Here is a 26,544-nt window from a genome sequence, read left to right as displayed (position 1 = left end):
TGTCCTCTCCATCATTTTCCGTGTGTGCAGTTCTCTCTGGCCCTCATGTCTGCAGATGACAGCCACTCCCTGCGTGGTCTGCATTGCCATTGGGAGGAAGAGGACAGGGTCAAGGGAAAAGAACTTTTTCCTAAGGAGACGTTGCCTGTGCACTTGGAAAGAAAATCCCTACCCAGAGATTTCTGCCTGAATCTTTTGGGCCATAACTGTCGCATGCCCAGCCTGGCGGTAAGGATGTCTAGAGAGACCTTTCTAGTTTTCCCACCTGAGTACTGGAGGAATGCGGAGGGGCTTCCCCAATGGCTTTGGGGCTGTCGATCCGTTCTCTGCCACAAGGGGGAGCCCTCGGTCATAGTGAACAAGGGTTTTGTGTAACCCTGTTGTGAAGAACGCGGGTACTTGGAAGAGGAAGGGCGAATGTACCAGAATCAAGTACAAGACGCCACAACATGTGAGGTCCAGAGCAAAGTGGAGTTAGCACAGAGGAGAGAGTATATGGAGGTGTCGGTAGGGGGGTCAGCGGTGGTAATGGTGTATATATCTCTAAAGGGAAAAAAACAGCTGTATAAATGTGTAAGGGGTCCAAAACCAGAAGGGCAGTAGTTGTACTTCAGAATATTAAATATGGATGCAGAGAAACTTTTTTTTTTTTCCCCAAATACTGTCTATAAGTCAGCAGCAGCAGCCCGCTTTGCTTTCTACATTGGTGGAACCATGACCACCCCCCCCCCACCCCCACTCCCCCACCCCCCGCCCCCGTTGCAGCTCAGGCCATAAAAACCTTGTGGCGTGTTTATGTCCAACGCTGTCTCCCTTCCCAAGTTATGGCAGACTGATTTCTGACCACCACCCCCGACGCCGCCCCCAGGCCCTACGACTCTTTGTGCTGAGATTATCTGCAGCATAGCCGACAGACACTTAGTCCCCCAATCCCTGCTTCCTCCGACTGGACCACTCCTTCTCTGAATGATTGTCTCTTTCGACTCTCACGGTGCCAGCGTTTGTGCTGTCCTGCTCCCGGCATTCACTGTTTATTGCCTTCCTGGCCTTCATTGCTGCCTCTCCAGCCCCTCGCCTGTACTGTTTCTTTGACTCCCTTGTCTACCTGTCTGATGCCTTAGCTCTTTTCTGGAGATCTAGCTCAGTGGCCTCTCCCCAGGGCCGGCTCCCAACTGCTTTTCCCCCTGGTTCTAACTCGCTCCCTCTGTGTTTCTCTGGAATAGCTCATTATCACACTCTGGCAAAGTGGCTCTTTATTCACCATCCCCTGGGGAGACAGAGAGCTGTGTGTGAGCCGGGGGCTGCCTGTCATTTTTGTATCTGCGACATTTACCGAGCGTCGTATCACAAATAAAACCAAATATTTGTGGAACGAATGAATGGAAGTATTAGGATTTATAATGGTCTCTGGACTCCAGAGAGAAAACAGTCATTATGATTGCTAAGGAAGGGGCCAGAGTCGGAGGGAAAGGGCAGGGATGCTGGCTCAGCCACCGGAGACGGGTCCAGCTCGACATTTAATGGGTACCGGTACCATTTGCTCTATCAACAGAGCCGTCTCCGGAATACCTGTTGGAGTATTTGTGTTAGAGTATTTAAAGAAATAAGCATTCAGAGAGCTTTAGTCACTCAGTGAGGAAGTGAGGAAAAGTTGTAGGGATAATCCTAAAAGTTAATAGAGCTGAAAATCAAAAGAATGCCTTGAAACACTGACAATAAACAAAGCGACCTTGTTTCTTCTCCTCACACAAGGAGAAGGCTGCTTCTCAGGTAGAGAGAAAGCCCTCCCTGCTCATTCCATTCCTCTTTGGGTCTGCCTCTCCTTTAGACTGACCTCCTGGAAAGTGTCTGGCTGTGCCTCCACAGGGACGGGCAGCAGGAAGGTATACACGTGGGTACACTGCCTCACCCTCGGTATATAGGCAGAATCATGAAACAGACCATTCCAGAGCCTTCCTTTCCTGCCGCCAGCTCCCAGGGCTCTGTGGGTCGCCCACCACCTCTCGGCATTACTGTTTTACACACGTTTTTCAGGTTCTTCATGGAAGCACCTTCCCTCATGTGGGTTTGTCTCTGCTCCTTCTCAGATTTTCTACCTCACCCTCCCCACCACCCCCTCCTTTCCTATATCATACCCGTGTGATTCTGCGAGGAGCCATCCGTCATTTGGCAAGCAGGATCATGTGTTCATTTCCACAGAGGTGCTTCTGTAGGATTCTGGGTCACTAGTGGGGTACTCCCCAGGTGTGTTATAGGTCATTGGAAGTCCAGATCCTGTGCCTCACAAGGAAGGAAAGGATCTGATTTTTGGGGATTTCAAATGTGAGATGGATCTACTTGGATACATTGGCCCTCGCTAGAGCCTCTTACACCTGTCAGACTGCGCTCTGAATATGCTCTCGTAGAGTGCATGTTACCTATCACACAGAAGGCACCCAACAAGCATGTGGAGAATGAAAATGGTATGCATGATGAGCCTGGCCCTTGTAAGAATGGCTGAGGAATGCTGATAGAAACTTCCTTTGAGAGCAGAACGCCAAGTTTCAGTAGGGATTTTGGGAAGGAAAGACTTCTTTCTGCCCTGTATCTATCAGTATGCTCTCTTCCATGTCAGTGAGAACACTGATGGCCTTTCCTAAGTCACCTGATGGTGAGATGTCAGAGTTTTCCTCTTTTTTCTTTTCAAGTAATCATTGTTCTGGTAATAGCATCTTGAGCACTTGAATTCAGAGGAGAAGGTAAAGTGCAGGTCAGAGTGGTTCTCTTTTCTTGAGCAAGTGGATTTCCATGAAATCAAGGTACTGGACTACTTCCAGAGCTAAAACCGGACTCTTGTTGACTAAAGGGATAAAAGAATAAAAGCACATGCAAGACATTCCCTCATCAACAAGTAAGTGCCCACTTGTTGCCTGGGGAAGAATGATCCTGACGCCACATCTCAGTATCCTCTCCTTTGGAAAGCCCTTGTCCCCCTGTCATGGAGAAGAGATCCATGTACACCAGCACCTGGGGTGTTCGCAGGCACGGCTGCCATCTTGACCTGCGCTTCCCCGACTCCTTCACCTTGATCTCTGTCAAGGAAATCTCCTTGTCTGCTCAAATTCTAGTACTGCAAAGACAAAACTACTGATTTTTCTTCTTTCATTTAACCTTATGCTTTGCTGGTCCCTCCCTCTGTTGAGGAACCCTGCACTGACGCCATTTTGACTCCATCGGATCCTTATCACTAATCATGGGTCTCCTGAGCTCCACGTTGGAAGACCGTTGGTGGCAGAGCCTCAGCCTGGGACCACCAGCATCAGCACCCCCTGAGGCTGATCAGGAATCTCTATTCTCAGGCCTCAAGTCTGGAGTTGAGGCCCAAGCCTTCCATGTGATTTTGATACCTGCTGAGGTCTGAGAATCCACCAACCAAGAAGAGCTCATTCCTAAATGCTAGAGGGTAGAGAAATGAATCAGCAACCATCCTTTATCAAGCCATCAACATTTTCCTTTTTTTTCTGTTAACAATCCACTTTTCAGGGACATGTGGGTGGCTCAGTCCGTGAGGCGTCCAACTCTTGATTTCGGCTCAGGTCATAATCTCAGGGGTCCCAAGATCAAGCCCTGTGTCAGGCTCTGTGCTCCGTCTGGAGTCTTCTGGAGAGTCTCTCCCTCTGCCCCCCCCCCCGCTCACTCGCACTCTCTCAAATAAACAAATCATAAAAAAAAAAAATCCTCTTTTCATTCATAGAGCTTTATTGGTACTAAAAGATGGAATCTTTTTGTATTCAGATTTGTGAATTTGGGGGGAAAACTTGGAAACCAGCAGGATTTTTGGCAAGATGGACCGTCGCTCTTCCACACGGTGGCAGGGGGGCTCTGCCCATGTCCCCTCAGGCTTCACAGCTGTCCTGTTTGCAGACCAGCTGCCTCTGCTCGACTCTGCATCTCTGCCTCAGGGCTCTCTCTGGCTGGCTGAGCCTCCTCACCAGCTTACAGCAGGTCTGACGTGTGGGAGAATGAATGCCCCCGGCAGCGACCCCCTCAACTGGTGCCTGACTAGACTTAGTCCTTTTACCCCATGGGGACAGTGTTTCTACACGGGCCCAGAGAACTCTCCAGAGGAGTTTAATGCAGGTACCCAGGAGCTGTAGTAGTAACATGCTTGATAATGCACAATTTATTAGATACATTTCCTTCTGTATCTGTTTTAATTTTCTCCCACTCACCCCATTGGTGAGGGAGGGATTCCTGCCGCAGGGCTCTAGAGATGCCCAGACACATGATGCTGACATGGGTAATCAAGACCGACAGCAGTTCATTCATTACACAGACTTGGAGTGGGACACTGCCTGTCACAGGGAGTCATACAGAGATCACACTTGGAACAGAAGCGCAGGGCCGTGGGAGGCACACCTTGTAGGATCCAGAGAGAGGGGGGCGCCCATTGGTGCTTGCAGGAGGATGTGATTTGTTTGTTTGAATAATTGTGTGGACAGTTGAAGCCTGCTTCTGAGGGATAGACAGGGACTGTGTCTGGTCCCAGGACCAGGAGGCCTCTTTGGTCAGGGGCCCTCATCTGGGGGATCAGAGCAGGAAGGGGAACTTAGGCTTTGGCCATTCGAGGCCCTCCTGGTTTTCCCCAGACGTCAAGGCTCACATAACATGGGGCCTTAATTGCGGGCCTTCGGCCACAGTCGCTCACGCCCCTCACGTCTTGCCTGAGGCCTACTTTCCAGCAGGCTTTCCACATCAGAATCCTTGTCTCAGGGTCTGCTTCTGGGCAAACCCGAGCTGAGACCACCAACCAAGCAAACGTGTAATCACACAAGCCAGTCCCGCCACGGGTGTGCTTCTGTGCAGATCTGTACCTTGTGTAATTTCCGAGAGTCCTTCTGTTTTCATTCCCAGGTGCTTATTCTAGCTTCGGAGTTCTTTAGAGCACCGCACTGGTGATGTTTAGATATTATTTTTTCTAAAAGGAAAGCAGAAGAAAAAGATCCACTTTTGATGAATACAAACCTATAAGTAAAAACTGGAGATATTGAAATAACGGTGAATAAATGCAATGAGAGGAAATCTCTTAAGGTCTGTTGAAATGTCTAATGAAATTTCTAATGGAAATGCCATTTTTCTGCTTCTGTAATGGACAATAAAGTCAAAATCTTAAATACATTAGTAGATGACAGGCTTCACACGTGTACACCGTTTGGGGAGTGTGCAGGCAGGGTTGGAATGTGGTGTCTGTCACAACGACAGGTACGCAAAAGCAGAACTTGGGAAAAATGCTGTCAGAGTCGTTCAAGGTGGGGCGGAGGGAGGGAGCGTGGCGGGAAACCTGGGAGCCGAGAAGTGTGAGAATGACCACCGCTGGGCAAAATCCTGTGCGAGGTGCTTACAACTCTGTCCTCAATGTTGCACAATTTTTAAATACCAGGTATTTTTAAATACCTGGAGTGAGTTAATTAGTACCTAGGATTATAATATAATACTCAATCCCTGTGGTTTCTGCTATCTATAAAGGACTTGATAGAATATATGGAGTATTGTTCTGAAGATGACTTTAGACCAAGATATATAGTTTCCCTTAAGATTATTGCTTATGGGGGCACCTAGGTGGCTCAGTGGTTTAAGCCTCTGCCTTCGGCTTGGGTCATGATCCCAGGGTCCTGGGAGCCTGCTTCCCTCTCTTTCTCTCTCTCTCTGCCTGCCTCTCTGCTTGCTTGTGATCTCTCTCTCTCTCTGTCAAATAAATCAATAAAATCTTTCAAAAAAGAGATTATTGCTTATGTATTTTGGGACCCATCACAGGTACCTAAATGCCATTGAACGAGTGATCTGTTCTGGTGTGCCTAGAACAAAGGGGTAAGAGGAATGTGTCCTTTTCCTGTAAATGTCACATTGCCCTAGGGATGCTGCCTCCTCTCCTATTCTCATTAGAGTGGTCAAAGAAGAGAAAGCCACATTGCCTAGGGAAATGCACATAACAACCAAAGAGAGAATGGAGAAAAATCATGGATGTGTCAACAGTCTCATTTATTTATTTTAAAAGTATACTTGGTGCACCCGTCAGGGATCATACATCAGGGATCATACCAGGCACACAGGGAACCTGTCCTCGGGTCTGTGGCCCTCATAGAGCTGCCAGCATAGTCGGGGGGAGGGGAACATTAATCAGAATCTGACACTATCAAGTTATATGAAGAAAAAAGAAATAGGGTGCTGTGCAAACATAAAAGAAGGGGACCTACTCTCGAAGATTTGAAAAGGTTTCCCGGAGAGATGGTTATTAGGATTTGGATAACAGGAATGAGCCCTTGTAAATTCAGAACGGTTCACAAGCTTCCGTTTAGAATTTGTGGCATCGCTGGCTTCTCTGGTGCAGTTTCAATATTTCTATCTAATTACTTGCTAATTTGGCTGCATAATACATCAGGCACATACTTTTTTGTTACCAAACACTCTCCGAGTGTCTCCTTGGCTCTGCTACTGCCAAATGAATGGCAACAGTATTCTGTTAAGAATTGCTTCTGTGCGTGTTTATTTCCTGTTGCGTTGAAAGGGATTTTCATCATTTTCCAGTCGGCTGTGTTTCAAAGGGAAATTAACACCGTCCGTCGTCCTAGCTGGTCCATAGCATGAAACACCTTCTAATATTTTCTAGCATTCCTGTCTCTGTGTCTTAGCATGCATCGTATTGTTTGTCTAATGGTTTTGAAAATTTTGGCCAAATTCGGTGAACTTTAAATGATGTTGGATCCGCAAAGCCCAGGCATTTTCGGATGATTTTTAAGTACCACCGATTCCAAAGACATCGAGACAACATTGCCATTGAAATAAGAGAAGATAAATCATCGCCCGTGAGAGTCCGTAAGATAGTTTTTTTACAGTCCATTTCACTAAGTGTTTAGAATGTGTATTACCTGATTAATCAATGTGTCGAGAGCCATAACGACATCAATGCATTTTCCCTTGAGCCTGGGGATGCTGGTAAGGGAGGAGCAGGATTATTGAAGGCTGTGTTTGCTGCGGAGCACATAATCTGCCGCTAATGGTGAAAGTAGCTGTTGGCTGCCATTTGGTAAAGAGGAGATCAGTGTCGTAGGAAGACGAAAGGTGATATCGAAATTCTGTCTCTCTGAATCTGGGCAATTGCTCCTGACTGCCTACATTCTGGCCTGTAAAAAAAACTCTTAATCCGCTACTTGTGGGGGAAAATGATAACCCAGAGCACAGACTGGAGGTTAAAAATGATAATTCATGGCGCACCTGGGTGGCTCAGTGGGTTAAAGCCTCTGCCTTCGGCTCAGGTCATGATCCCAGGGTCCTGGGATCGAGCCCTGCATCGGGCTCTCTGCTCAGCAGGGAGCCTGCTTCCTCCTCTCTCTCTCTGCCTGCCTCTCTGCCTACTTGTGATCTCCGTCTGTCAAATAAATAATCTTTAAAAAAAAAGATATTTCACAAGAGTTGCAGTAAGTTGACTGTTTCTTTCTTTCTTTTTTTAAAGATTTATTTATTAGAGAGAAAGAGAGAATATGAGCATGAGTGGGGGAATGGGGAGAGGGAGAGGGAGAGAGAGAATCTCAAGTAGACCCTGTGCTGAGCGTGGAGCCCAACACGGGGCTTGATCCTGCAACCTTGAGATCATGACCCAAGCTGAAATCAAGAGTCAAACGCTTAACTGACTGAGCCATTCAGGTGCCCTTAGAATAGTTGATCATTTGAAATGTAAGCTTTCTTCCTAAGTGGTTGTTTTGTTTTGTTTTATATTCTGGCAGTCATACCTATGGAAAATATCCCAGAAAGGAAATAAAATCCAGTTTAAGACTTGTTCTGACTTTGGGCACCTGGATGGCTCAGTCAGTTAAGTGTCTGCCTTCAGCTCAGGTCAGGATCTCGGGGTCCTGGGACTGAGCCCCACGTGGGCATCTGTGGTCACTGCGGAGTCGGCTTGTCCCTCCCTCGGTCCCTCTGTCCCTCTCTGCTTTTCATGCTCTGTCCCTCTCTCTTTCAAATAAATAAATAAATACAATAATTTTAAAGAAAAGATTTATTCTAACTTTGTATGCATCTTTTTAAATCTTGCTCATTTCAGCTCTAGTTAACTGGACAGTTTTTATATGTGATTTTTTTTTTTGCATACCAACTAGAAGCACCTGTGAATTAAAGTACATACTCTATGATTCCTGGTGTATCGGGGATTGTTGGACACTGGCTTCCCTGGAAAGTAGACTCTGGGATGGAAATTTGTGTGCAGGGAGTCTATGAGGAAGTGCTCTCAGGAATACTGTGGGGGAGGGAGGGAGAGAAGCAGAATGTAGCCGTGGGAGGAGTTGGGTCCTAATGCAGTTGCCTCAGAGGCCTTGGCCACAAGCTGGCCCCTGGGCACTGATCAGTCCTAGCTGCCTTCCTGGGCATGTGACCTTGCTGGAGCTGCTCCTTCCCCTGAGTGTGGTTTCTAGGGAAGGATCCAGGTCAGATGCCCCTCCCAGCAGCTGGTGGGATGAACATGGCCATCCCAGAAGAGGGATTGTGCAGAACCCACAGCATCCTCTGTCCACCTGAGCCCGAATTTCATGACCCTCAAAAGTAGAAGCAGTTCAACTGGCTCGGAGAGGTAATTATCAGAGGACCCTTATTCTTGGGGGCTGATCCTCCGAGGGAGTTCTGGGATGATCACCAGTGGCTTTGACATTCCAAGGACTTCACCATCCTCGAAAAGCCTGTTCTCTCTTTCATCAAGGCTTTCAGAGTTCTTGGTCTTTGACATAATAATGTTAAAAAATTATATCATGGTTATCATTTTATCACCTCACGCCTGTGTCTGTCTTCGGGGTGCCGTGTGGGAAAGCTATTGAAAAAAAACATTCTGAAGGTGTGAATGTAAGTGACAGAATTGGGAGGTGAGCTTAGCATGTGGATGACAACACGGCGTCAGATTCAGGAAAGCTGGGTCAGGGGACGAAGTCAGGACATCCTGCAAGTCGGACAAGGTCCTGAAAAGGCTGGAGGACGGTGACCTCTAATGACCTCTGATGTGTTTGCATAACCATATTCCCAGCAAAAAAGAGAAAGGGATAGACTTCGTGCATGGGGCCAACTGCATAGTGTCCCCTGAAGGCGGGGAGAGAAGAACTGCTCTATTCCACTGTGACTCCCCACTTCTTTCAAGAACAATGATCTCCCCGTAGGAAACACTTCACGATAAAGAAGCGTGGGAGCCCAGGACAGGTGAAGAGCGGGTCCCAGATCACCTTGTCGCTTTCAATAATTCCCTTCCCCGGATGTAGGCAGACTGTCCGCCAGGAACTAAGTGTTCCTGACACGCGGAATTGGAGACCTGTTACCGTTAAGGGTTCAGGAACTACAGAGAAGAGGAGAGGTGATAGGAAGCAAAAGATGGAACAAACTCTGTTTCGATATTTGGAGGGGGGATAGAGATATTTTGGAAACCAGGAATGGGAGAGCGTGACTGAAATTATGGGGAGCATTGAGAAGGAAGGCGGTAACAAAAGGAGGCCACATTGTGAAGGAGGAACCAGACACACACAGTTAACTGAGTCTCTTGTTAGGGAGGGACCGAGGCGATGTAGGCACAGTAACTCCAGCCCGGAGGCAGCAGCTCTGGGTTTGCCACTTTGCCACTGTCAACGGAACGGCTGTGGTCATGTCACATGATCTGTCAGAACCTCAGTTTCTGTCAGAACCTTAGGGTCCTTGTAGTTCAACTCCCAGTATTTGAGGAAGCACAACTCAATGTGAAAAAAAAAATTATGTTCTTATTTTCCTTTCTCTTGACACACATGAAAAGGGGTTCAGCTCAGAATCCTCAGCTCTTGTCTCTGGTTTCTCTCCTCCACCCCTTCCAGAGACGCAGACTGGACAAGTGTGGAGAGAACTCTTACGTCTCTTACGTCTAGACCACATGGATTTTTTCTTCCCCCTTCCTGGTGCTTCCTCCCCCTGCCTGCTCACTCAGACCTCTGTTCTTTATTATTGTTGACTGACAGCCAATTTCTCGAAGTCTTTCCCTTCCCCAGCCTTTCAGGTTCTATCTCCCCCTTTATTAATTCTCTGTCAACTCTCTGACTCTGATATACGAAGAACCCAGGAGCAGCTTGGCTGAGACAGCTCTCCTTAGGAGACAGATGTCGTGGGGGGAAAATGGAGGAATGGTTAAGGCCATTGTGGTATCCTGGAGGAGGGAGAGAACGCGCAACCAGTTTCATTCTCTCAGTGAGTCTTCGTTGTACACCAGGTGTGTGCTCTCTGCTGGAGAGAGAGCAGGGAATGGAACATGACAGAGCGAAGCTCGGCCCTCTTGGAGTTCATGGTGATAAGCTGGACGAGGGAGATAGAAAGGCAGCACTGAGGACAGGTGAGGGTCTCTTTTAGACAGGAAGTAGGAAAAGCCACTTTGAGGGGCCGACATTTGAGTGAATGAGGAGAAAGAATTTTCAAGGCAGGGGGAGCAGTGGGTAGGTAGACCCTGAGCTTGGTCTGTTTGAGAAACAGAAAGAATGGACCATTGAGAGTGGGGGGCCCAGCGGAGCCGGGGCCAGGGTAGGAAGAGACGTCTGGACGGTCAGATAATACAGGACGCAAGCCTTAGTGATAATTTTGAGTTTTGTTCTGATGATAAGTGAAACCACAGAGTGGTTTTGTGTAAGGCAAAGACAAAAGGTATGATTTAAGTTTTTAAAAGATTCTTCTAGGAGCTGCATATGGACGGCGGTGGGTCACAATGAAAGCAGAAGGACGAGGAAGGATGCGGTAGGAGCAGTCCAGGGGAGAGACCGAGGTGCCTTGGGCTAGAGGGCTAGAGGTAGAGATAAAGGGAAGTCGATGGATTTGAGGCAGACTTGCCAAAGGACTGGATGTCAGAGATAAGAGAAGGGCGGGGGGAGTCAAGGATGATGAACGTTTTGGTTTGAGCATTTCGTTGCCATCCACTCAGATGGGAAGGTCTGGAAGAGGGAGGGGAAGTCAAGGGTTATGTTTTGGATACGCTACACTTGACAAGACTATTAGACATCCAAGAGGAGCTGTCACATAGGTGCTTGGATGGTATAAATGAGTCTGGAGATCAGGGGGGAGGTCAGAGCTGCACATATAAATTTGGGTATCACCGCCAGAGAGACAGGCAAAGCCGGGAAGTCGGGTGAGATCACTTAGCATTGGAAATAGCCAGAGAAGCGAAGATGATGCCAGAAGATACGGGAACAAATTCTAGGGCGCTCCCAGATCTAGAGGTTTGAAAGAGGAGTCGAAGCAAGCAGAAAGACCCAGGAGAGTATGCCATCATGGCTCCAAGGAGGAGAATTTTCAGGAAAGAGAGTGGTGCCCTGGATCACATGTTGCCGAAAAATTGAGTAAAATAAGAAGAAGCACACCATTGAATTTGGAGCAGTTTGGGATGTTGAGGAGCCTTTTGGAGGCAAGCAGATTTGAGTTGTGTGATGAGTGAGAAAATTGTTAAGGGAGAGACAGTGATTTTAATAGTGCTTCAGAGAACTGTTTTGAAGGGACGTGGTGGAGGATGGGGAGTCAGGGAGGAGCACCTTTGAATGCTTGCAAGAATGACCCGGGAGAGAGGGGCACTGGTCGTAGAGAAGAAACCAGACCCAGGGGCACTTTGATCTTGGACTTTCAGCTTCTGGAACTGCGAGAAAATAAGTGCCTATTGGTTAAGCCACCCAGGATGTGGCATTTTGTGCTGCAGCCCAAGCGACTAAGAGAGAGAGGCACAGGAAACCCAGAGGTTTTAGATGTAGCGGAAGGCGTAGGAACGCGTTGCCCTCCATGGGCTTCTGTTCGCTCAGTAAAGTATGAGGTAAGGCTCTCCGCTGCCGGAAGGGTAGAAGTGGGGGGTGGGGGAGGTGGGAGCAGAGAAGAGAAGAAATGAAGGAATGACTGGGAGAGAGATTGAAATTCATTCAGGAGACAAGAGGATTGCCAGTTATCATTAAATGCCCATTTGAAGTCTGTAGAGCTGAATTTAAAGCACAGCCATTCAGCAGAAGTGCGTGCTTCTTCTCCAGCAGTATTTGGCCGGTTGGGGGTAGGCCCAGGTGGCAGAGGTTGGGTATTTTCAGAGCTCTGAATTTTCCAGGCAAGGGCAATGCAGAGAGAGGGGCAAGGGAGATTCGGGATATTTGGGGAGGGGCATGCACTGGGAACAGAAAGAAATGAAGGCAGGTGTGTGCATTGGAAGAAAGTCTCTAAACAATTAAAGAATTACTGCAGGGAGAATGCTAGCATCAGTGAGCTAGACACATGGTCTAAGTCAGCACTAAGAAATCATATTTAGTTTATGAGACTGGTGATGGAAGTCCTCACTTCACAGGATTATTCTGAGTATCACATGGAAATGCATGGTAAACTCTAAGTTGAGGTATCAGCCTGGTTAGCTAAAATAATGCAGTAGATATAATGTATCTTGATTTCCTTAAGGCATTCCACTATAGCTGACACCAGGAACAAAGTCATAATATGTAAATGATAGCACATAATATAGATTTATGAATGGCTGAATAATTGCATCAAAAAGGACTGGTTCCGCTTAGTTGTAGCTCTTTGGCCAACCGCCTTGGGAAAATGGTATTTCCATTTCAAACAACCCTGGAAGGGTGAAGTTTCAGAGTGGGACATTGGACAAGTCCGGCTTCTTGTGTTTTCCAGATGCCAGCAATGACTAGATGGAAAGATGGTCAAAGCACCATAATTTTTATTTCATAAATCTCAAGCAGAGTGTTATAGGAACTCTGAAGAAATTACATGCAGTCTGTACTTTTTGTGTTCAGAATTACTCAGGCAGAATCAGAATGTGATAAGACTTGTAAATCCCAAATTACATTCAATTGTGTCTAATAAAGAGATTTTAAAAGTTGAGAAAATATAGGTTATTACTGGGAAAGAAATACAAGAGTTGAGAAAAAAAAGATAATAAGCAGTTGAATTAGATGGAATCGTTTATTGCCTAAGGAAAAACCCACAGCTGTAATAAAAGTCATCATTCTGAATATTGTATTTCTGAATTTTAAAAAAATGCACTCAGTGATGAGAATAGATAGAACAGATTTCATTTTTGATAGAATTGAAAAAGAGGTGTGTTAGATAATAAAATGCTCGCACTGCGTGTTCCTTTATCTCAACTCCTCCTTGATTCTCCTATGTTAATATGCACTTCCATTGATTACAGACCCATTCCTGTAAAGTTCTTGTAGACAAAGTACCTAAAAGGCCCGTGTATTAGGAACAGGCAGTTTCAGACTGATGCAGCCATTCTGATGGAGCCATGGATGGATCAGATCCCCTAGACTCCCGTGGGGGAGTTCAGGCACACTGGTCTCCACTCAGGTTCATCCCCGAGCATGACCTTATCAGGCCTATTGCTTGACACTTAATGTAGAACGGAGGTTCCCATGGCCTGGCTTGAGTTCCTCTATGCCCAACATTTGTCTAACATTTGGGCTGTTTTGGAGCCTGACTCCCTACTTTGATTAGATTGCTAATTTCTCTGAGCCCCTGTCGAGAGGGGCTGGGGCTGGCTTGGCCAGTGTTGGATTGGTGGAATGGGGTGAGGCTCTGGGAAGGCAGAGCTGGGGGTAGGGTGAGGGCAGATGTTGTCCAAGGCAATCGGAGCCAGGGGTCAGTGATAGGAGGGTAGTCACCGTGATTGCTGCACATGCCCGAGAGAGATCCCCAAGGTCAAAGCTGGAAAAGGCAGATCTATCCAATGGGAGTGGAATGGGAGGTTGGGACTTGGGTAAATGTGGACAGGGACTGCAGAGCCCTAAGGGTAGGAGCACCCCCAAAGGCTCAAAGTGATCTCACTATTCAGCCCAGACCAGAGGGGAGCTTTCTTTGCAAATGGGGCTGTACAGGAGGACAGAAAAACATCCTTAAAAGCATCTTTTTTTAATGCAAATTTGTTCATTTGAAGTGCAATTTATTAAAAACTCATTAGAACTCATTACCGTCTATGACCGCACTCCCAGAGACTAGTTTTTCAGATGAACAGGAAATGGGACTAGTACTTAGTTAAAGAGCACGAAGGGATGTCCTACAGAGGAAAGGCATTCTCAAGGAGAACTTCAGGCATACAGGAAAAGAGGTCGTGTCCAAGAGAGCCCATGGGGTTTGCAAAGTTCCAACATGACAGAGCAAAGGAAAAAGCAAACATCCAGACAAACGACAAAAAAATCCATAACCAGACACAGGAACTCTGATTGAACTAGAATCAGATTATTCCAAATTTTAAGTGAAGTAACAACAGCAGGACGTTTGATCAGATCGGAAATTGTGACTGGCAGATAGGAGATTAATAGCCTTTAATGTAATCAGGAATTGAGTTGTGTTGAGTAAGGTTATTGCTCTGGAGTTGCATGAAATGAGACATGAATGACTGTGCTGCTCAGAACCCAACACCCCATTCGAGTAATTGTGTTTCGTCTTTTCAAGGATTATTATGTTGTGCTGTGTCCTTGTTGAATTTCATCTGTAATTGTATCGCTCCATTTTGAGATGGATGGGTCTCTTAGGATACTCTCCTAACACTTCCTAATTATGGTTTACGTAAGCTCAGTCAATTCGGTTATCCAATTCTCTTAAACTTTCATTCAGTATGAATAAGGACATTTGGACAACATCATTTTAAATACAGTAAAATCTCAAAATGAACAGGGAGTGGGTTCTTCTGGATAATTAAATTTTTTTTGAAGATTTTATTTATTTATTTGTCAGAGAGAGAGAGAGAGCACAAGCAGGGGGGAGTGGCAGAGAGAGGGAGAAGCAGGCTCCCCGCTGAGCAAGAAGCCGGATGTGGGACTCGATCAAAGAGCCTGGGATCATGACCTGAGCAGAAGGCAAAGACTCAACCAACTGAGCCACCCAGGCACCCCTGGGTAATTAAATCTTAGAATTAGCTGGCGATTAAGCAGAACACCCTTTTGGTTCTAATTAATTTTTTTTTCTAGAATTTTCTCTGTCTTTTCAGGCTGAATGACTCCAAAAATCTTTTTTTTCCCCACTGAATGAGTTATAGTTGCACTACCTTAGGTTTAGTTATCATTTATCCATTTGCCTATTCATTCAGATTTATTAAAGGGAGGCCCTAAGGGATGAGAGGACACAATCATGTGCAGGCAGGTATAGAAATGTTTAACAGCGAAGCAAGGGCGAATTCCAGAAGTTGCTTTTTTTTTTTTTTTTTTTAGATTTTATTTATTTATTTGACAGAGAGATCACAAGTAGGCAGAGAAGCAGGCAGAGAGGAGGAAGCAGGCTCCCTGCTGAGCAGAGAGCCCGATGTGGGACTTGATCGCAGGACGCTGAGATCACGACCTGAGCCGAAGGCAGAGGCTTAACCCACTGAGCCACCCAGACGCCCCCAGAAGTTGCTTTTTGAGAAATTCTAGTTTAACATTTTTTCATCACTGTCTTACAAAACATGGCTCATAGAGAAAAGGCGTCACAGGTAATGAACATCTGAGATACTTCCTGTTAAACTGAATGACGTAGCCTCAGAATTGTGAAAATCATCATTATTCTGCGACAGAACCTTTTGCCTCACTTGCCATTTATAAAATTGCCACAGAGAGAGGAAATGTTCCACTGGCTACTTTTATTTTATTTTATTTTATTTATTTATTTATTTTTAAAGATTTTATTTATTTATTTGACAGACAGAGATCACAAGCAGGCAGAGAGGCAGGCAGAGAGAGAGAGGAGGAAGCAGGCTCCCTGCTGAGCAGAGAGCCCGATGCGGGACTCGATCCCAGGACCCTGAGATCATGACCTGAGCCGAAGGCAGCGGCTTAACCCACTGAGCCACCCAGGCGCCCCTACTTTTATTTTATTATGACATATTATTTTATTTCATACTCAAGGTGCCCCCCCCACAATGTTTAGGCATATTTCATGACAGATTCTTTGCCCTGATTTTTGTTCTGGTGACACTAACCTCAATTCCACAAGTAAATGCAAACAGCCTTTATGGGATAGATCACCGTCCACTACTCAGGAATGTTAAGCCAGTAAATTAGGATTTTGCTCACTGCTCAAATGTGTTCAATGCCTAGCTTTTGGATTGTTTATATTTTAATACCATATAATTTCCCTGGAGCTTCTGCATTGATTAGGCAGCTTTTCCATGCTGGCTCCTGGTCTTGGCAGCAGTCTGCATTGCTTTGACTTTTCCTTGCTCTGATGATCAGAAACTATCGCACCGCCCTGTTTAACTTTGTTCATTTTGTTTTTTAAACAAGATTGCATGAAATCATCTTTGCAGTATTTGACCCCAATGCTTTTCTGAAAATGAGTATGAAATACAATTATATAAAAATGAACTATGGACTTGCAGGTTATAAGATCATTCCACCCTTTGATGACTAAGCTTATTTTAAAATTGTAGTTATGGTTCAAATAGTTACATAGTTTTGAATTTGTAAGTGTTATTCAGGGTGCCTGGATGGCTCATTCTGTTCAGTGTCAGACTCCTGATTTTGGTTCAGGTCATGATCTTGGGGCCATAGGAAGGAGCCCTGGGTTGGGATCGCCACTGGGCATGGAGCCTGCTTAAGATTCTCTCTCTCTCCCCTGTCCCTCCCCTCACATCCCACCCCTCACCTCTGCTAGCAAGGGAGCCCTGTCTCTCTCAAAAAAAAAAAAAAATCTTAGAAGTTACCCAGTGGCTATAGCTCTACCTCAAACTCCACTATAGGCTTAGCATGGATATACAGAAAAGTTATTTCTCCTTTAAATTTTTATCTGCGTTTTATTGAGGAAATATTTAGTTGACAGAGAAGTTTCTTTCTTTTTTTTTTTCCTTCTTTTTTTGGGGGTGGGGAGTTGGGATGAAGAACCTCGATGAGACTTGCATAGCAAATATGGACATTTCAACATGGATTTTAACTGACATTTTAGAGACATTTCCAACTCATGTCCTTTGGCCTTTTCTCAGTAAAGGCCATATCCTTCAATTACCATCCAGTTTTCTGGAATAATCCCCATGGGAGGGTTGTGTTTGACTGGTTGGTGGGGCTGAGTGGAGGATTTGGTGATGCTGGAGGCTAGTTGTGTGGTTTCTCTGTAGCAGAGCTCCAGGGAAGATGAGCGCTACATCTGGACTCAGGAAAGCAATTATGTTAAATGTTCTCAGTACCATAAATCTCCTCCTGTATTATTTCCTTTGTTGAGCTGTTCATCTGAAAACCTAAAAGCAGCAACATACTCTTGTTAGTGACATGGTCACTTAACTCATTTTACTCTGGTAATTTTTTGTTTCATTGTTTTTCCCACTGTTGCTTCTGGCTGTAAGACAGTCCTACATTTCTTTTCTTTTTTTTTATTTTTTATTTTTTATTTTTTTTTAATTTTTTATTTTTTATAAACATATATTTTTATCCCCAGGGGTACAGGTCTGTGAATCACCAGGTTTACACACTTCACAGCACTCACCAAATCACATACCCTCCCCAATGTCCATAATCCCGCCCCCTTCTCCCAAACCCCCTCCCCCCAGCAACCCTCAGTTTGTTTTGTGAGATTAAGAGTCACTTATGGTTTGTCTCCCTCCCAATCCCATCTTGTTTCATTTATTCTTCTTCTACCCACTTAAGCCTACATGTTGCATCACCACTTCCTCATATCAGGGAGATCATATGATAGTTGTCTTTCTCTGCTTGACTTATTTCGCTAAGCATGATACGCTCTAGCTCCATCCATGTTGTTGCAAATGGCAAGATTTCATTTCTTTTGATGGCTGCATAGTATTCCATTGTGTATATATACCACATCTTCTTGATCCATTCATCTGTTGATGGACATCTAGGTTCTTTCTCTTTTCTTTTTTTTTAATAAAGATTTTATTTATTTATTTGACAGACAGAGATCACAAGTAGGCAGAGAGGCAGGCCGAGAGAGAGAGGAAAGCAAGGCTCCCTGCTGAGCAGAGAGCCCAACTCGGGGCTCGATCCCAGGACCCTGGGATCATGACCTGAGCTGAAGGCAGAGGCTTTAAGCCACTGAGCCACCCAGGTGCCCCAGTCCTACATTTCTTGAAAGTCTAACTCTAGGCTATCAGGAAAAGCTCTGAGGGGAGATAATCAATGATCAGGTTGACCAATGATCAGCTTCTTTTAAGACTTTATTTGAGGTGTGATGCTTAGTCCAGTAGGACTGGCATCAGCGGAGGCTTGTTGGAAATGCAGAGTATTCGGCCAGATCCCAGACCTCCTGACCCAGAATCTGCATCTTAGTAAATCTCATAGGTGATTCAGAGGCACATTGTAGTTTGAGAATCTTGCTTCTAGAGGTACCCTTCATAGTGACAAGCACCTTGAGGTTTCCTGCTGCATCCTTCTCAAGTGAGCTTTCTGTTCCAGCCACTGTGGTGAGTGTGTCCATGCATTATCTCTTACAGACAGCATCATATCTGTCAAAGAGGTAGTGTTATCTCCATTTTGGACATGAAGCTGAAAGCACAGAGGTGTTCAATAACTTTCTTGGAGCTCAGCATCTAGTGTGCAACAGATCCGAACTAGGGTCAGCTTGCTGCCGGTGTTTGTCTTCTTGGTCAGGGGAATCTGTTTATTCCATTTGGAAATATCTTCAACACTCTCATTCAGAGTGCTGGAAGATAGTTTTACCAAAAAAAAAAAAAAAAAGGATAGTTTTATTAAAAAGATAAAAGCACTCCTCTTCTACAGATATGAAAATGAACACTTTTGAGATATTTCGTCTAACTCATCTGTAAGGGAAACTGGTAAGGTGTTAACAAGCATTCATATGGTTTCATATGTATTCAAAGGAATGAATACAAATCTAGATCAGGAATATTGAGAGGAATGTGCAAATGGAGGCAAACCTAATTTCCCCACCGTGGGGGAGAGTTGTCTCTCCACTGGACATAATTCATTTGTACGCCTATCGACAAGAATTATTTTGCTTTGCTGTCAGCTAGCTACAATTTATAGAATCACAAAATAGCTCTGTTAAAGAAAAAATTATTCATGACCCATGTTAAAATGGGGAGGCAGACTTTATTCGTTTCTATCAAGATAGGGGTGGGGACCATCGCAATGGAGTGTTTAAGCAGGGGAGAGAGATTGGGCTCAACTCTGAGGAGCACAAGAAGTGGGGGGATTTATAGCCAAGGAGAACGAGGGGCAGGAGTTAGTGAACAGATTAACAAGAGGAGGCACTGGGATAAGGGGCATTCTGGCTGAACTGGCCTGGCAGGATTCTCACTGCAGGCAGGCCGGGGTGTTAGTTACCACTGGTGGACAGGGGGGAATGAGTAACTTGGTCAGGTATTCAAGATGATCACTTGTAGAGGATGAAGGCTTCTGGCTAAACTGACTTAGCAGAATTCTTGCTGAAATTGAACCCTTAAAGACATTCCCAAGGATGGGGTCTTGTTGAAAAAGCTCAGAGGAGCCTGACTAGAGTTTGGTCAAGGAGAAAGTCTTCATCAGCCCCCATAGATTCAGAATTAGGTCACCTGGAAATCAGGACAGATGTTGCTATAGACAGTGAGTAGCTCTCCATTGAAGGACAGATTTTCCTGCCTATGAATAGAAGCAGAATAATATAGTGGTTAAGAACACAGAACCATAGCGTCTGGGCTCAAACCATGTGAATAGTGAACCCACTCCAGTTCTAACCAGCAGAGTGATTTGGGGTATATTCTTTCATCTTACTGGGCTCCTCATCTGGAAAATGGACGCAGTGCCTACACTGAATATTCATTGCAAGGAATAAACGAGATGATGCATATATAAAGTGTTTCAAAGAGCACCTGGAACCTAGTGACCACACGGTAGATGCTGCTCTTATGACCTTCAAGCTTAACCAGGAGCGCAGCTCAGAATTTTTGCATCAAGGAGCATGGATACTCTCATTAAAAGGATACTCGGCTTCTCTGAGAATTTCAGACTCAAAACACATTCAAGAGAAGTCAAAACAATTTTGGCTGTATGGAGCAAGAGACCGTTGTTGGAGATGGGTTAAAACAAAATACTTAGAGACGCTGCAGTGTGGACGAAGTCCACCCCGACCCTACGCGTTCGAGTTTATCTCGAGTCCCCAAGGATCTCCCACTGGAGGACGGCGAGATGAGACCGGGTGCTCCAAAGCTTGTCGCTTGTCTTCCATTTGTCCCCATTGTGCTATTTTCTCTCCTCTCTGTTTTGTCCCTCCTGTTGCTCATTTAGATTTGAAGTTTTAATTAATCTCCATATCAGACTTGTCCTTTTGCTAAATCACTTCAACCTTTGCAGGTGAGTCCGTGTTCCCCATCTGCCTCAAAGGCTCCACACCTGAGCCTGGCCCACCTCTTTCCCTTGCAGCAAGCTTTGGGAGTGGAGAGGCTTAAATTCAGCAGAAGCGGAAGTCTATTAGGTTCATGCCTATGGATCTTTCTTTCAACATCGTAGTGATGGGGAACGATACTGTTCATACTCTAGGGAAAATTTTTGCTTTAGTGGATAAGTTTGCCTTGTTCAGATCACACACTTCCGAGTTATCTGATTCTGATCCCTTGGGAGCAATTTTACAACTCTGTAAGTTGTAGTTAGCTCAGCAATGCAATATTACTCTTGTCTATAAATATGCAAACTATGTCTTACCCAGTAGAGGTCCAACTGGCTTCCCTGCCCCTCTCCACCTGTTTGACCCCCATTTGTGCGTACACCTCAATATTCCTGATCTATCAATGTGTCTGTACCTTGGATTCTCCCTTGAACTGATTTTCTCATTATGAATAGAATAAAATCTTTAACACGGGTTCACGTTACATCTGTATGAGATTTATGATTGTACGTTTTTGAAAACTATCTTTCAGCCATGGTAGGGGGCCAGAATACATTATGGTTGCTGATTTAGTAGTGCAGAGAGCTACCTAATTAATCTTTGTCAAGGGGAAACTAAAGACAGGCAAGCATTAAGGTAAAAGCAAGTCCGCGGAGATTGCAGAAATGTCTGCAATTTCAGTTGGCTGCCGTGTTCATGGATAAAAGAGCGAAGTTCTGTCTGGTCGTTTTAAAAGCACATTCTGTTATTTTGAATTAAATGGCACCCACCAAAACACAGATTCATGGTTCCTTGGAATTAATATGATTGCAGAAAATAGCCGGCATTTTTTCTGCAAAGTCAGCATGGCAGGCGTGTCTGTCATGTCTGTCCTGTCTGTCCTCCTCACGGGATTCTTTGCTCAAGGCGGCAGGGACACTGTCCTGTTTACTGTCTTGTCTCCAGTAGTCACTATTCTTAGTGACGCAAGCTTTGAGCTCCATGGATGCTATAGCGAATGACTGAACGAACAGGCAGGCCAGGGTCTGCCCCTCATCTCTCGGTGGGTTTCGCCATGTCCTGTGTGTGATTGGTATTTTGAAGGCAGACTCGGGTTAACCAAGCTCAGAGAACAATCAGACTGTGCAGTGGGCGGGGACTTGTATCTGTCATTTAGGGAAACTATGAGGTGAGCCAGAGGAGGTGGGGGGCAATTTTAAGGAATATTTTGCTTGATGACTTGGACAAGTCAGAGCCCTGGTGGTCACTATCACCTCTTACCCCTCTCTGCAGGGCGGTTTCAGCAGGTGGTCAGGAGGCCTTGTCCACTCTTCCGGGCTCCTCTTCTCAGGAGTAGGGAAGGAGCACGAGAAGTCAAAGGAAGAATCCTTAATCTTGGGCTTTTCATGACTACGGTGCATTCTCCATCTGTTAAAGCATTGTTTCCTCAGAGAGACTACAATTGGTTGGGTTTTAAGCTTTTCATTTAGACTCACATTCCAATTTTGCCTCCTTTATGACCACCATAAATAGAATTTGGGTGTCCTTGGAAGTGTCCTTGAAAGACCTCGGTCACCTGCAGGCAGATTACTCTTCTCCAGGGGACCGATTTCATGACGGCCTGAATTACAAGTCATGCTCAGAAGGTGATGTCAAGTCTGTTTTAGAGGTTTTTGTGGATGCCCACTAAGGACTGGTGACATCTTGTAGAGATTGAATCCCTTGTGTGTGTGTGTGTTTTTTAAAGGGATATTCTTTATATCATCAGAGGCTTAATTTTTAGCCTTTTGCAGGAGCCGTGTCCTCCTTAAACTTACCGTTTTTCTGCAAAATTTTGCCGGGTGGCTCTGTAAAGCGATCGCTTTCAACTCAAGACTGACTTAAAAAGACAGCATTTCTAAAAAAGGAGATCACACAGATAATGATAGCAGAAATGCTTGGTTTTGTGTATATTTTTCCCCCAAATCTTATTAAAAGATTTTTTTCTCCCCCGACACAGCGAAGTGAGGAAAATGTGCCTGAAGGCTTGCTTGCCTGTACCACACAAATAAATTCTATAATTAAATAATAAAAGCAGTCAGAATCCATAGTACAAGATTTACAAGGAAGGGAGAAAGAGGAATTTGTAGCATTTAGCATTTAGCAAACTGTCTGTGAAAGAGGAGAGTGGAATCTTGGAGTCCGGGTCCTAGATGGAGCTGTATGTCCAGTCAAGGACTGGGGAGCATGTGCCAAGGGTGATGTGGGTCAAGAAAGGGCTTTGCACAGGGAAATGTCACCATCAGATGTGCACATGCAACAACCACCCATGGGCCAGTGAGGACGGAGCGGAAGGGACAGGAGGTTGGTGGAGATGTTTGGAGAAAACAGGCAGGCTGAGAAGACAAGAGATCCGGAGAAAGTCCTGGGGAATGCTGTCACTGAACACCAGCCAGTTACATAAAATTAACAGGCAGAACAAAAGAACCCTGGGGAACAGAGTAGAAGACCAGGGAGAGAGGACTGTGATGGGGACCAGGTGCAGAGAGGGGAGACTGCTGTCCAGCTACTGGGAGGCAAAGTAGGAGGACCAAAATATCCCCAAGATTTGGTGATACTTTCCAAGAACAGCTGAGTGGATTTGGAGAAGAAAAGCAATAGTGGCAGGGTACATTCTGAGAGCCAAGGTAATAGGTAAAGGGGAATAGCAGAATGAGATTTGTTCTGTTTTGACAATGAGTTGGTAGAGAATTGAGCATGAGGAGAAGGAGGAGACCATGGGAGAGAAAGGGAACAAAATAAAGGGATGGGCCCAGATCTCAGAGGAGACAGGGAGGGATGGGGTGGCAGGTCGACTATCCTTTTGCTGGGCAGGGAGACTGGTTTGCTGAGATGGAAAGTAAGGTTGGCTGGTCCCTAGAGATCAGTTCACACCTGACAGCACTGCTTTTCTCTGAGATAGGACACATGATTAAGTGAGAAGTCTGGAAAGCAGATGCCGGTGAATGGGTAGGTAGCCATTGAGGAAAGCAAGAAGGGAGGCTAGCTGGTGACGAGGAGCGGAATCATCAAGACGGACCAAAGACCAAGCAAATTGGACACCATTGATGTATCAAGGCACCAACCACCTACCTGTGTGATTGCTTATTTCCAGTGGTCCTCAGGGGTCAGGTATAGCAATGGATGAGGCCAGGAGTCTCCATTACTGCAGCTTTGCCAGGGGGAAGTGACAGAATACAAAGAGAGAAAGGAATTGAGAGCGGTCTGAAGGTAACGGTCTTGCACGGCAACCCGTGAGCAGAGACTGTGTTCTTATAATGGAGTGATTAAAGAGGCACTGGCTGGCTAGTTAGAGCCATCTCTGCTCGCTGGTCTGGGAGGCTTCAAGTGCTCTGGGGTCCAAGGTCTCGTGCCTCTCCAAGGGGATGGTCACTGTCTCTTCTGTGACTGGTCTTGGGGGCGCTCTCAGCTGTGCAGCTCACTGGATCATATGCCACCCGATCCTTTTCTGAACCTGATTCCAGTTAGAAGTATTTTAGAAGGGCCTTCACCAGAAATTGAAATGAAAAAAAAAAAAAAAAAGTCTCAGAGTTGGCAGAAAAAACCAGAATTCGTGTTTGAAGCCTGAGAGAGTCAGTCCCACAGTACTTCGTTATTAGAGCTTCCCTGGAAGCCCTCTTGATTCGTTGCTTTTTCTCTCCCTACACCCAACTGCTCAGACCACCAAGTTGAGTTAGTTTTGGGGGCCCCCTGCACTGATATCCTGGACTTCCGCCTGACCATGAGCTCTCCAATGTCAGGTTGTGATGTGCTTCATTCTGTAGCTGCCTTGACCATTTCAGGTTCTCCCTGCCCCCTGGTCCCTTAGGATGGGCCATTCCAACCTGATCTCTGAGACTCCTTTCTGGGTTACAGATCCGCCCGCACCTGCTTTGTGGCAATCTCTCATTCTGCCAGCTTGCCTTTGATTCTGGGGCTTCAGAATTCCTGCCTGCACCTTGATTAGTTCCCACTTTCTCTCTTTTGGCCCGTCTGGGAGATGTCCCCATGTCTTTTCTCCAATCAGAACTGACAAGGTTTCTTCTTCTCCTTGTCCAAGAGCAAGTTACTCCATCATAGTCCTCTGAAAGAGCTTATATCCAAGCAACATCTAATTCTTTTTTTTTTTAATTTTATTTATTTGTTTGACAGACAGATTACAAGTAGGCAGAGAGGCAGGCAGAGAGAGAGAGAGAGGAGGAAGCAGGCTCCCCGCTGAGCAGGGAACCCGATGTGGGGTTCAATCCCAGGACCCTGGGACCATGACCTGAGCTGAAGGCAGAGGCTTTAACCCACTGAGCCACCCAGGTGCCCCCAACATCTAATTCTTACCTACTTGCATGGCAGAGAGGTCTGACCAGCTAACCTAACCAGGCTGTCTCACCTTCTAATGCTCTCGTGTCTCCTGGGACTCCTGGTGTCTCTCAGGCTCTCAGATATTCAGGCATTTTAAAACATGGTAGTTACAGGGACACCTGGGTGGCTCAGTGGGTTAAGCATCTGCCTTTGGCTCAGGCCGTGATCCCAGGGTCCTGGGATCGAGTCCTGCGTTGGGCTCTCTGCTGAGCAGAATCTGCTTCTCCCTTTGCCTGCTGCTCCCCTGCTTGTGCTCTCTCTCTCTGACAAATAGATAAATAATCTAAAAATATATTTTAAAAAATAGCAGTTACATTGTTAAAATGTACTTTTGTCACTTTAAATAACAAACATAGTTGAAAACAGCATGAACGGAGAGACTTCTCTGGAGGGCAGACAAAGGGTCTGTATTGGTCAGACGCCTAATGTAGACAGATGTCTGAATACCGATTCTGCGTGTGAGTATCTTACTGTTTTCCTCGGCAGGTTTTAAGGACATTAGATGAAAGGAAGAAAAGTATGAAGACCCTGAATGAAAGGAGGCAGGAGAGAAACAGAAACAAAGAGAGATCAAGGGGCTTCCCTTTCTGTCCCTTTCACAGAGAAGTAGCTTCTAGGGGTGGGACAGGTTTCTGACCCGTGTGTGTCAATAACCATGACAGGTTTGAGGAACGAATACAGTGATGCATTAGAATAAAAGCCTAATATGGATTTAGTGACTTCTGTGTGCCAGGTGTTTTTGTACACATCCTGTGTATCTCCTTGTCTTTGTCCGTTCGGGCTGCTGGAACAGACTAGTGTCGAGCGAGTGGCTTATAAACAACCATAGATGTATTTCCCCTCTCTGGAGGCTGGATGTCCAAGATGGCGGCCCGTTCAGCTCTGGTGAGGGCTCACTTCCTCTGAGGTGGCGCTCTCTTACTGTAACTTCACAGGGCAGCCTGGGGACTCCCAGGCCGATTTTATAAGGGCACTAATTGCATTCCTGACCCACCCTGGCATGTTTTCATCACCTCCCAAGCATCCCTCCTCCGCTTGCCATCACCTTGGAGGTCAGAATTTTGGCATACGAATTCAGGGGTGGGGGGGGGTGGTAAACATTCAATCTATAGCCTCCATTTAACGACTTTATTGAGTAAAGATTTTTATAAAGGAAACCCTAAAGGCTGGCCCTCCTGATCCCTCAGACCCTGTTTTTCCCCCTGACATCATGTTCTCATCTTCACTTCACAGCAGACACTCTCATTTGCTTTCCACGGATCTTCTGTGATTTCAGTTGGACAAAACTGTTCTGACTTTTTATTAACAAAGATACTCTCCAATTTAAGGGAAGTTGTGGGACACTAAATCCCACTGGTGCCCGCTCGCCACAGTTGCACAATTCAGTATTGCAAAGCCATCATAATTCAAAGCGCTGTTGGCCTGGTAATTCACTTCATTAACGGTGCTGCCTGAATAAAATACACAGCAAATTAGAAATAAACAAATCCTTGGAAGGTACGATAATATATTCAGAAAGCACAGAAGGTCAGGCCTGAAGACGGAGGAGGGAGAAGGAGAAAGGAGATGGGGGTGGGGGAACCAGTCAGATCAGGATAAAGAAGGATTTTTGTGTCTGTAGGTGCTCTGTGGACAGTGTTTTTAGAAAGCCTTGCTGAGAAATACCGGAGAACTAATTATGAAGCTGTCTTGTGTATATCTTTACCTTCACACCTCTTGCTCCCCTCACTTCCTGGATCCAATTTATTATGAAATCCTGTCAGTCTTACCTGCAGAACAGATCTCACTGTCTGTCAGCTTCTGGCTCCACTCTGCATTCGGGGTGGGCCTGTGCCTTGTTCTGGCTGTTGGGGTTTGCAGTCAGGGTGGGCCTGTGCCTACTTCTGGCCAGGCTGA

At 45.7% G+C, this 26,544-nt stretch overlaps 1 protein-coding gene across 5 annotated transcripts in view; it reads left to right on the top strand.

The window, feature by feature from the left end:
• ST8SIA6 (ST8 alpha-N-acetyl-neuraminide alpha-2,8-sialyltransferase 6) overlaps positions 1-26,544 on the top strand; it is a 147,615-nt gene that overhangs the window by 39,724 nt on the left and 81,347 nt on the right. Inside the window, exons 1-2 of one of the 5 annotated variants that reach the window (XM_082742028.1) lie at positions 10,218-10,360; positions 15,284-15,460. The exons of 2 other annotated variants lie outside the window; for them this stretch is intronic. Coding sequence is in view for 1 of the 3 variants with exons in the window: in XM_082742026.1 (XP_082598152.1) it covers positions 11,811-11,815 (5 nt within the window). In the remaining 2 variants the exon portion in view is untranslated. Of the gene's footprint in view, positions 1-10,217; positions 10,361-11,635; positions 11,816-15,283; positions 15,461-26,544 lie in introns of those variants that run through there. 2 more of the 5 variants (XM_082742027.1, XM_082742026.1) reach the window with 2 other exon arrangements.

The sequence above is a fragment of the Mustela nivalis genome, assembly GCF_964662115.1.
Source record: "Mustela nivalis genome assembly, chromosome: 7".
In the NCBI taxonomy this organism is placed as follows: domain Eukaryota; kingdom Metazoa; phylum Chordata; class Mammalia; order Carnivora; family Mustelidae; genus Mustela; species Mustela nivalis.
This window is presented reverse-complemented; position numbering and strand designations above follow the sequence as displayed.